Raw genomic sequence first — 11,575 nt, 5'->3', positions numbered from 1 at the left:
GTCTATGGTCTATCTATGGATGGACATTAGTGATGTGAATGGGAATATGGAATATGATTATTCTGTGATACATGATTTCGTTCATTCAGTGACTCGATTCTTAATCCGATACTTCATAGTATAAATAGAAAAGAAAAAGTATTATATTTTTTTATGTAAATTTAACAAGAACTACAAGATTTTGATATGCAAAAATCATAGTTTTGTTTATTCAGCGTCTACAATTTTATTTAATTCAGTACTTGTTTTGTTCGGATACCTAGCGACATCTATGGTTGAGTAGAAAAACTAAATTGAATACTGGGCACCCGAAGGCGGGTAGTAAGATAATATTCTAGTCTATGGTAGTAAGTACAACTTGCTTACGGTGCACGGGGCCGTGGATTGGAATCTTGAAGGATATAATGAGCAAATGTGATTGTGCCTGACGTGATTATCTATGTTACGTACCTATCTCTATGTATTTGTGTAGTTAAATCAACTGTAACATCCATAATACACAGGCTTTATCTATATTATTTTAGGATTGGGGTAAGTGTAGGTTTTTATTAATCGAGCATTGAAACCTAACGCAGATTTGTATGCCGCGGAGCTAGTGCAGCTACTTACCGCTAGATGGCGACTCTCCCACAGTGCAAAAATTTGCACTGCCCATACGGATACGGGTACGGATCTATGTATTACTTACTTGATTATTAAAATATATTGTGTTCCGTGGTTAAAGAAAACAACGAACAATCAGTTTTCTCATTCTTTAATGCATTTTCACTAATTTTCTTGACAGCGATGAGCACTTTTGGTGAAAATAGATATTACCAGAAATAAGTGTAATCAAGTTAATTAATAGGTAGGTATATACTTAACAATCCAGATTTAAAACACAAACTTTGTTTCTTTTAAGATCTTACTCAGTAGCTCAACTTCACATTAAAAATAGATCTCTTCTATAAAATTTATATAATTTACAAAAGCAGTAACGTTAGATAAAAGTAACAATAAATAAATGCTTTTCGGGAATAAACGCAATATTTATCTCTTTGTAAATTGATAGATAGTCACTCTGCTAAGAGTTTTGTATAAATATCTTAGAGTACAAATAATCTATTGGTGTTAGTCGCCAAAACTGAGAACTAGGCTGCGATCTACGAGTAAGCTACTGCATATTGGTTCGTCATTCATTAAATATATTTTGGCTAAAAAGTCAACATTTGCAAAACCATCTTTACAAATTGTCATGACACTATAAGAATTAGTTAACGATGATTCGTTCCGAAGAGCGACGCGGCCGGCGGCTTCCCACGCCCTAAGATATGTTACTCTTTGTTACCATTGTTAATGCTACGCTACGACGTCTAAGAAATAAATATCCGGTTCAGTGGTCACCTTTTTAGTTAGAGCAAAGAACAGTGGAAAAAGCTAGAAAATTGTGTAGTTGAAAGATGAGCCTAATTATAGTTGAAATAAAGGTGAAGATGCGTGGGCGTAGCGGGGCGCGGGGAGCCGACGCGGGCGCGCCCTCAGCGCCCCTGCGCTTCTCTATCACAAGACGTACTTCGTCCGAATTTGTTATCGCTCCGGCCTACTTATTCCTACGAAATGATCGCTATCGATAATAAATTATGTTTCCCTACATTAAAACAAGAGTGAACTGTAGCGAAGGCCTGCAAGAGCCAGCCGTCCGTCCGCAGCGAGCGCTAGAAATAATTGACTGGACGCTCGAACGAACGCGCTACCGCTCCGTCACCCGAACCGCGCTAAAGGCAAATCCTCGTTACATTATTTACATAAAGAAATTATTAGTTTTCAAAAGATTCGAAAGCTCTACTGATTCACCTCTACTTAGGAAACCGAGAAAATCGTTTGCGCTAATTATTTCGATTATTGGTAGATATAACTACTTATAATTAAAATTAAGAAAGCAAAAGTGTGTGCTAGGGAATGGCGCTCGACTCGTTCAGTTGTGCGTCACGTGACCAGCTCTAGGTGCTCTACTCTACTGCGGCCCGCGGCCTATCGGCGCCCATCAGACGGCTGCAGGCGCCCTGCCGGCGCCCACCAGGCGGGCTAGCGGCGCCCTGCAGCCGACTGCAGGCGGCCTGTCCTCTACGCCGCTCCAGCTCCACTCACCACTCAACCAATCACTCCTTTATAAATAAAACTATTAGAATAAAGATAACATTTCCAGTTCGTGAATAACAGGAACGTCTATCACTCGCAACGATCGCCCAGAGTCATCGAATACTCGACATCCACAACAATATACTTAGGTCTTGTTTCTTACTTCAACAGAGCATAAAATAGATTTATGATATCTTTACATTTTCAGTCTAGACTATATAATTATTTCTTTTTAATGGCAAGGTACCTCTATAAAGATTCAATAGTTTCATTTCTCAATATATAACAGGTATATCTACATCCGAATACGTCGCGTACCCGTCGATTCTTCACAGCGTCAATGATATAAAATTTAACCTAAAGTATAACACAGGAGAATTAAGTATAAGATCACAAAATGAGATTCAGCGGGCGGCGCGGGCGGCGGGCGGCGGCGCGGGGGGGGCGCGGCCGGCCGGGCCCGGGCCCGCACTAAGCCTAGTATTGCTATCGTCGGTCGGTCGGGGCCGCTAGCACAGCGTGCGGCGTCAGGGCGCCGAGCCGGGCGCGATGCCCGCGTCCGACTTGTGGAAGGCGGCGGCGGCGGCGAGCGGCGGCGGCTGCGGCGACGCGGAGCTGAAGTCGTGCTCGGACTTGGGCCGGGGCAGCGCGGCGGCCACGCCCAGCCCGGGCAGCGCCACGCCGGCCATGCGGCACGACGCGGCCTGCAGCGGCTGCAGCGCCAGCCCCAGCGAGCGCTCGGACAGGCGCGCCACGCTGTCGTCCGACAGGCTCACGTGCTCCGCCTCGGCCGCCAGCGCGTTCACCACGGCGTTGATGGTGTTGCCCTCGGACGTGGTGTCGTCCTCGCGGTGCGCCACCAGGTTGGGGTTCTTGCCGATCTTGTTGAGGCGCTCGGCGGCGACGCTCTCCATGGTGCGGCGCATGAGCGGGTACTGGTCCAGGACGGCGTTGAAGTGGTCCACGGAGAGAGAGAACAGGTTGCAGTAGGTCTCGGCGCGCACGGACGCCACGCGCCGCGCGTTGGTCAGCAGGCAGATCTCGCCGAAGTACGAGCCGTCCGACAGGCTGGTGGCCACCTCGCCGTTCGCCATCACGATGTCCACGATGCCCTCCTGGATGAAGTACATCTTGTTCCCTATGGTCCCCTCTTTGATGATTATATCCCCTGAAACAGATAGATGAGAAACGTGAATATAATGGCTCAATTTATTTACAAAGTAGTAACAAGTATGGCTCTTTGGCAGAAGAAAAAAGCAATACCTGGCTGGAAGACTTCATATCGCAGCTTGGTGACGACATCGGACACGAAGTTGGAGTCGGCATTAGCGAAGAACGGCACGGAGGCGACGAGCGAGCGGCAGTTGTAGTTGATGACGTCTTCCCGAAGCTTCTCGCTGAGCTCCCCGAGGATCAGCTCCTCGTCGAAGAACTTGCCCTGGTAGCGGTGCTCGAAGTACTCTGTGATGCGCTGACGCATCTCCCGAGGCAGCTTGCGATACGCCATGTACTCCTCCACTTGCTTCACCTGGAATTACAAGAAGAGCGATTACAAAAAGCTGGCTACAATGTGACCCGGAACTACTGGAAAGCGAAAACGGTTCTGAGGGTAAGTCAATCTTCAAACAACACTCACACGCTGGGAAGTCATGCGAAATAATTATTCAGCCCACATTAACAATATAAAAGAATTAAACGCTGAAAACTCGCATGTGGAAAGATCGGGGTATAAATATGATAGGTTAGTGCGACCCATGAATAAAAACTGTTATGAACACCACATAGACCGAATGAGTGACAACCCTAAATACTTTGTATGAAACGTGTTATGCATGAGGAATGAAAAGGACCTTCAGTTAGTTAAAAGGCAAAAGTACATAAATGATTTTCACACACAATCATCCGATTCGTACTCACGTCTAGTCTCTGAAACAGGTAATGGAAGTTTTAGTGATAATTACATACATGGGTCTGCACGTGAGAACACTAAAACAAAGCCATGACGCCGATGATGACTTCACATCTTTCCTAGGTCCCGTTTCATAATAGCAGTCATTTCTAATCTATGCTCTATTCAGGAGGTGTTCATAACGGTTTTCAAGAGACTCTAGACAAGCCGCATTGTCTAGTTAATCCAAGTATTAGTAATAGGACATATCACTCCAACTCATACTCAAAGCTGATGGAAGATGTTCAATTTACCTTTTCCCGATACTGTCTCCTGGAGGAGTCCAAGCTCTGGATGAGGTTGGTGGCGTGTCCGAGGAAGAGAGCGTAGCACGTGGCTCCTGAGATCATGGACAGCATGGTCAGCCACATGTCGGTGAGCGACTGCGGGGGGAAGCGCCCGTACCCGATGCACAACATGTGAGACATCGCCTTGAACAGAGCCCACGAGTACTGCTCCAGCCAGAACGCTTCCTGAAATTAGATGGTAGCGGGTTTGGTATTGGTATAAGTACCCTATTTACTTTTGGCATGATCGAGATGAAAATTAATTTTGCTGTGAAGGTGGGGTATGGAGATTCTGTAGGTTAAGCCTTTGCAGATTTGAGAGAAAGGGTCTTATTCTTAAGCCTATAGCAGTCCACTGCTGGGCTTGGACTCTCCCAAAGCATGCCATTGGAAGCGATCTTAAGCCTTCCTCATCTTTACGAGCCACCTTTGGCAAGTCATCAGTGGTGTCACCCCACCAGCCGGATAGTTTAACAGAATACTTGGATTGGTACTGACCTGGAGTTCGTTTATTGCTACCCACGAGTTCGCCGGGAAGCCTTGCAGCATAGGAACCAGAAATTGTAGACAGCCGGACCAGTGGCCAATCAGTAACATCATGCAAATCAAGTTGAATATTCGCATGAACACTGATGCCATGTTGAGGAACTGCGAACAGAATAGCACACACAGATCAATAGCTTGCAAGTCGAGTCGGGTCGTCTCTAAAGGAAGCCGTGCGGACTGCGCGCGACAAGGACGCTCGAGGTCAAGCATCGCATGATACTCTACCAATGAACCAGTACAATAGTGAGAAACAAAAACATGAACGAGTGATAGTCGAGTTGTACGAGTATGGTGGCATGCGTGCGGCGCGAGGCGGCGGCGCGCGGCCCCGGCCGCCTCGGGGGCGCGCGCCGCGCCCGCCTCGCGCGCCCTGCGCTCGCGCGGCGCGGCATAGGGACGAGGGTCGGAAACAGAAACGCCAAGTAAACAGAGAAGCAAGCGAACGCAGCGGTCTAGGACGCCCGGCGGCGCCGGAGCATGCGAAGCGAGCACATGCGCGCCGGCTCGTGCCGACCCTGGTTACCTTGAAGATCAGATTGCTTTTGGTGCCACCCTTCTTTTTGGTAGGTTCGGAGCTGAGGCGTCCTCGCCGTTCCGTGCGCTTTTTTTGAAGATTCTGCAAGATCTAGAAAACAAGCGAGAAACACGAGATAGTAGGAAGAGAGCCAGGCGCGCCCGGCTAGCGCGGCGCCTTGGGGGCGCGGGGGCGCGGGGCGTGCGGGACACACGGATGCACTAACACCGAGGACGGACAGGCTACGGGCTAGGCTAGCTAGGCGCATGCGGGCGACACGGGGGGGGCGGGCACCTGCGTGGCGAGGTGCTGCGAGGCGGCGGGCGCTCCGGGCGGCTCGGGCGGCGGCGCGGGACTCATCTGCACAGACCGGACCACCACCATCACACCACCCTCCCCGCCTCCAAGCCGCGCTCCACTTCTCACTGGCTCTCCGCTTCACTTTACGCTTATTGCATCATTGTGTGTCACCGATTTTAATCAACGTTCTTTGGGGGGCAATTTTCAATTTCGAATATCGATATTCTGTTAATTATCATAATATTGAGGTTCGGAGTCCTACGTACCTTATTATTATTTTATTTATATCAATTTTCATTTCAAATTATATTTACAAATCACCAGAACTTTGGTGAGTGTTTCTACTTGGGTATCGTGGTCATGAAAATCATGAATTAATGTCGAGTCAAATGTTATTGTAATGTAAGTTTGTATCCTTGTAAATAATATTTGAAGAGATGTTTTTCTTATTAAATCTATGTTTGGAGTCAGCGCAATACTCTATCTAAAGGCTCCGAATAAGCGGCAACTAAATAGTAAGTTCGGCAAATAATAACGGTCTTGTAGAGGCTAACAGGGCGCGCTAGATCTCCAGGTGTCGACATCGCGGCGCGGGCGCACAGAGCTTCAAGAGAGAGAGAGAGACAGACGTCACGGAGTGAGAGAGACAGCGTGCTCAGGCAAAAGGAAGCTTGCAGAGAAGCAGTAGAGAAGTGCAGAGCGGGACGTGGGGCTCACATACAGTGGAGGGTGGGATTGCATTGTCAGTTACAGAGGAGTACAACAAAATATCCATTCACGAATCAGGACCACTATACTATCTATATAAAAGTCAATAATAAATTACTCTTAATTTACAATATCATACAGTGTATACTTTATCTGTTTCAATTAGGCACTGCAGTATCTGCAAGGGGCTACATTTCAATATTATTACATAACAATCGGAGACTCTCCACTGGAGCGTTCAGACCGCCGCTGCTGTTAGTATCGCTGTCAGTAAATGGCGTGTTAGTAGATGTGGTCGTAATGTTGTTAGAGCAGTGTTATTTGTTAGGTACGGTGTTCCCATACGTGTGGAACGAGAGCAAGATGATGGCTTACATATACTTCCTCCCATTGCGAGACGTATCGCACGAGCCGGGACAGCCGCAGCAGCCGCACCAGAGACAGCAGCTTGGCCAACCGGAGGATGCGCAGCGCTCGCCCCGCGTGCAGAATTTGAAAGCTTTCACTAAAGTCCTGTCAACACAACCAAGTACACCGCTCATGATGACGTCACACAAGAGGACCCACCGCACGATCCCTCAGGGACCCTACGGTAGAACCTCCACGCAAAGGCGCTACTATCTTTTTACAGCCGAGGTGTAAAAGACATGCATAGTCGCTGACGTAAAATAAACTTTCAGCCAAAAGAAAGTGCTTAAGCGTAACGATTGTACATGTTATAATTATGTTTTGTTATTTTACAATATCAGCTGTAGACGGAAATTAAATGTAAGCTTTTGCTGCGAATATAAAATTTTGTTTGTAAGTGGGGTATTTGTTTACATTTATCAAGGTGTTAAAATTATTTCAATTACTTAATGTTAAATATAGATATATTGTAAGTAATATTAATTAGTTAATAGAAATACAATTTGGTCATGTTGTTAATAATATTTTTTACTAAGACAAGAATGTTAAATTTTCTAAAAACAGGACAGGGTGTGGGACCAAACAGTTGCCAATTTTAAACAAAATTGGGGTATGTGCTCTAATTTGTACAGTAAAGTTTGTGTGAAACGAATACAATAAATACATTAAAGGCAATAAATGCATGGAAATATACATCAAAGAGATTAAATACAACTTACAAGCGGATAAATCATAAAAGATTAATAATAAAATTAATTATCGAAGTCAGTAGGTAAGGTGCAATCAATAAGATGTCAGTGCAAAACATAGATGTGCTAATAACAGTTCTTAACCAGAGACCGTAATGTAAGGAAAATCCCATACAAGTTAAATAATCATCAGATTAAATAACCGGAACAGGATGAAGAATGTTAGGAGTCAAATGGGTTACCAAGGAGGTGTAAGTAAGTGCGTAAGGATAAAAATTGTGAATAGAGAATTAAAACAGGTAGAAGAAAACATTAAAATTTGAAATGAACCACTAACGTTACAGTCAAACCTTTGTGTGTTTGTACACCTTAGTGAGATAAGAGATCAAACACACGATGTCGCCAGGGACGCTCTCGTGGCAGGGCAAGGGACACACAGTAAAACAACAACTAACAAAAAACAACGAAAAACAGGACAACAACAAAATACGGGCTCTAAACAAAATAACACCCAAGCTGAAACAGAATATCAAAAACAACATAAAAAGTTTAAATCTAGTGTAATAAGAACAACATGGCCAAATTGCAACGTACGTTTACCTGATTGAAGATCAAGAAAATATAATCTAGTGGTATACTAGAGATGAGGTCTAGGAAGAACCAGGTCCTCAAATAGTGCTTCGCTATTAACTTGGGATCTAATATCACTTGTTCTGCATTATCTTGCTGCATAATTCCTGAAAAGATAAGAAACATGTTACTTTTACATATTTCAAGAGATATAAATGAGTTAGTAGCAAAATGTAATAATTTGAATATCTCATAATCTACTAAATAACAGTAAAGAAGAAAGAAGAAAACTACTCTAAAACACTGAGAAAAGTATTGAAGAAGAAACCAAATATAAATACTTAAGTAGATGTTGCAAAAAGTAATGCAGGAATATTTTTGACCAATGTACGTGAATTCGGTAACTGTGCCATTATGTGAATTTACCGTCCGTGTTGAATCTAAAACACATTTATGTGTTAGAAGTTAAATAATAATATATTGTTATCTTAATTCTCGTCTAAACGAGTTTTATTGGTAGGTTAAACTTTATTAAAACCAGTGATGACGGCGAAGTCACAGAATGGTAAAGTTGTTAAATTACGACTGGTGTAACTTCATTTGCATGTGCATTTTGCAACATCGTAATTTGTGTACTTAAATTACTCACTATAAGGAAGAATAGAAGCTTGAAAGTAGCTTAATTGAAAAGGTATAAAAAGAGTGCAGGAAGTTTAGATATAATATATATTATGTTGAAGGATTTGATAAAATGAACGATAGGATACGAATAGATATATTGATTAATGATATTAATATAATTTAGGGGCAAATATGACACTTATCTCAATGTCAGAGTAAATTTTAGTATCAAAAGAAATAAATAAATACCTATGATATTTAAATTTATTAATCCTTATGTTATTATTGTAACTCATGAAAAAGTTCAGTAGCTATTGTCTATTCTATTCTGATAGGGGGCGAAATTCATGTACGTGGCTCTCTCGAGTGGAATCTTTGTAAATATGTTCAGTAGCTAATTAAAAGTAGGAATAATAAATATTTCACCAAGTATCAGAAAGGGTCAGGGAACGCACACAATCAATTTAAATGCCAAAAGTGATGCAGCACTAAAACATACCTGTTCTAAAATTAACAACGATATCTATAAGGAATATGGTGTCGGAGAGACAGTTGAAGGCGATCCAGCGCGTGCTCAGGTCGTCGTTGAAGAAGGAGATGGCCACGGGCAGGATGATCAGGTTGGCCACCAGGAGCAGGAGCATGCACAGGTCCCAGTAGAACCTGGAAACAATGGAGATGGAAATGTTAATAACACGGGTTGAGTAGAACCTGGAAACAATGGAAATGGAAAGGTTAATAACACGGGTTAAGGCGTTGGAAAAAATATTTCGCATATTTACTAAGTATGTATATATGTACCTTTAAAATCATAATATCATCGGCTGCCTGCGTAAGTAAATGTGTGCATAAACTTAACCTATACGTAAATCTTGCACAAAAAATGAATACGCTAATTATGGTTATGCTGACAACTTAACTGAACTAACTGAAAATATTGATGATTTTAGTTAAAACAACTTTATTAGAACTTTTTATCTTCTGCAATAATTTTAAATTACTTATTCAACACGATCGTGAAAATGTTAAATTCAATATTAAATTCTCAACTTTACTTTTCTTTGACAGTTTTAAACTGTATCGTTTCCCGGAACATAAATTCATGAGAAAAACAAACGTCCGTCCGTTTCGTTCAAACTTGCGTTGGTGCTGCCAATAAACTGCAAGTTGGACAGTCTGGCGGAACTTTTCAGAGCGATCTTCAGCTAAAACGCCGAAGCATTTCAACTAAGTTTCTAGTTGCCAACTGTACGAGCGAGTTGGTCTCCAGGAAACATCAACATATTCAACATGTTTTGAGGGGAATACAATTTAAGTTAGGTAAATACAAAATGGGCGAATTGCTAGCCAGGACTGTCACACACTGAAACTGAAATCAGAATTAAAAAAATCGCGAAAAAAAAAATTAAATTTTCCATAGAAACTTTGTTGGTCACGTGACTTTTTACTATGGAAAATGTTTTTTTTTTTCGCGAATTTCCAAATTCTGATTTCAGTTTCGGGCTTAGATATACCATGCTGCACATGCAGGTTTTGGCTTAGTATACCAATTTTGCAACACCCTGTATATTTATGCTGAAGACAGGATAAATATACAGGGTATATACAGTTACGTGGACTCTCGTGAGGGCCTTATGTACCACTGGCATACACTTAAGGCAACAGCAATACAAAATAGAAAAATATAACACTTTGAATTATTACAATATCAACATGTAGGTACACTAAATGCACTAAAATAGAACGATACAATATGCACTTAGTGAGGGTAAAAAAGTTCTCCTATAGATGTAGAGGTAGAGAGGTAGTTGTATCTACGAAATAATGGTTTCCAAATATACCCCTACTTCTGAAATTCTGTCTCACGTCACTTCAGTGAAACAGCAATTTGAAGGAGTTAGGCACTTGGAGAGTAATTTCCATTAGAACTTTCTCAATAAATTTCCATGGCGCACCGCCAACACCCACAAGCATCGACGGACTGCTCTGAATATTTTAAATGCATTTTAGGAAGGTGGAAAAGTTTAGATATGTCTTACACATCTAGGTAAATACATTTTATATTTTGGTAAGTGTTCATAATAAGAATAGATGGTAGTGTTAAGTAGTGCTGATCATCCTATCACCAGTTTACTAGATTGAACAACAACAACTGACCTATATTAACTATGTATTTGTAAAAAAATACTCTCTCTTTAAATTAGAGCAAAACAACAATCCTCCGTGAATGTTATGGGAGAGTACCTACCGCCCATCAATTCAGTAACGGAAACGTCATCATCAGAGCCAGTTCTCAAACGCTCTATATTTATTTAATCGGCCAGAGTATGATGGATAATGATGTGCGAAACCAAATTTAGAATCTTATCCAATATCATCTTTATCCACCGTGTCACAAGGTTTATTAGACGTGACAGGTTAATTTTGCATCTGGTTGGATGATGTGTCGTTTTCGCTACAATGTGCATCAATTATCCAATAGAGACACGATTGAGTCCACAGTTGGATTCCTGACGTGATCTCATCTGTCAGGTTAATCTGATTGTACCTCAACTTGGTTTTACACTCACGGGCAATGAAAAAGTTCCACTCACAAAATACCGACACTAAACGATTTTCAAATATTTCATTTAAAATTAGAATAAAAATATTATCGTTTTTAGTTGGTTGCAGAAGGCGACATTAAGCTAGCCGTTTTCGTTTAGGTGTAATTTGGTGCTTTTCTGAGTGGAACCTTTTCATTGCCCGTGAGTGTATTTCTATCGTCTAACTTGGTCTTCGTCGCAAAAATAATTACATATAGGTTTTCAGAAGCGACAAATGTAGCTTGTTGATTGAAGAAATCATTGTCCGATTGATTATTATA

At 42.3% G+C, this 11,575-nt stretch overlaps 1 protein-coding gene across 18 annotated transcripts in view; it reads right to left on the bottom strand.

The window, feature by feature from the left end:
* Positions 1-738: 738 nt before the first annotated feature.
* The window catches only part of LOC105380206 (potassium/sodium hyperpolarization-activated cyclic nucleotide-gated channel 2), a 202,113-nt gene continuing 191,276 nt past the window's right edge, over positions 739-11,575 (bottom strand). For 12 of the 18 annotated variants that reach the window (XM_038106280.2, XM_038106279.2, XM_038106298.2 and 9 more), the window contains 9 exons: positions 9,209-9,372; positions 8,113-8,255; positions 6,797-6,934; positions 5,423-5,524; positions 4,852-5,001; positions 4,321-4,539; positions 4,036-4,044; positions 3,382-3,646; positions 739-3,286 (listed from right to left, as the gene is read on the bottom strand). In XM_038106280.2, coding sequence (XP_037962208.1) covers positions 2,646-3,286; positions 3,382-3,646; positions 4,036-4,044; positions 4,321-4,539; positions 4,852-5,001; positions 5,423-5,524; positions 6,797-6,934; positions 8,113-8,255; positions 9,209-9,372 — 1,831 coding nt within the window. In that variant the 3' untranslated portion in view covers positions 739-2,645. The remainder of the gene's footprint in view (positions 3,287-3,381; positions 3,647-4,035; positions 4,045-4,320; positions 4,540-4,851; positions 5,002-5,422; positions 5,525-6,796; positions 6,935-8,112; positions 8,256-9,208; positions 9,373-11,575) is intronic. The other 6 variants (XM_038106281.2, XM_038106285.2, XM_038106283.2 and 3 more) reach the window with 6 other exon arrangements.

Source organism: Plutella xylostella, chromosome 19 (genome assembly GCF_932276165.1).
Source record: "Plutella xylostella chromosome 19, ilPluXylo3.1, whole genome shotgun sequence".
NCBI lineage: Eukaryota > Metazoa > Arthropoda > Insecta > Lepidoptera > Plutellidae > Plutella > Plutella xylostella.
Note: the sequence above shows the minus strand (reverse complement) of the source record. Positions and strands in the feature narration are given on the sequence as shown.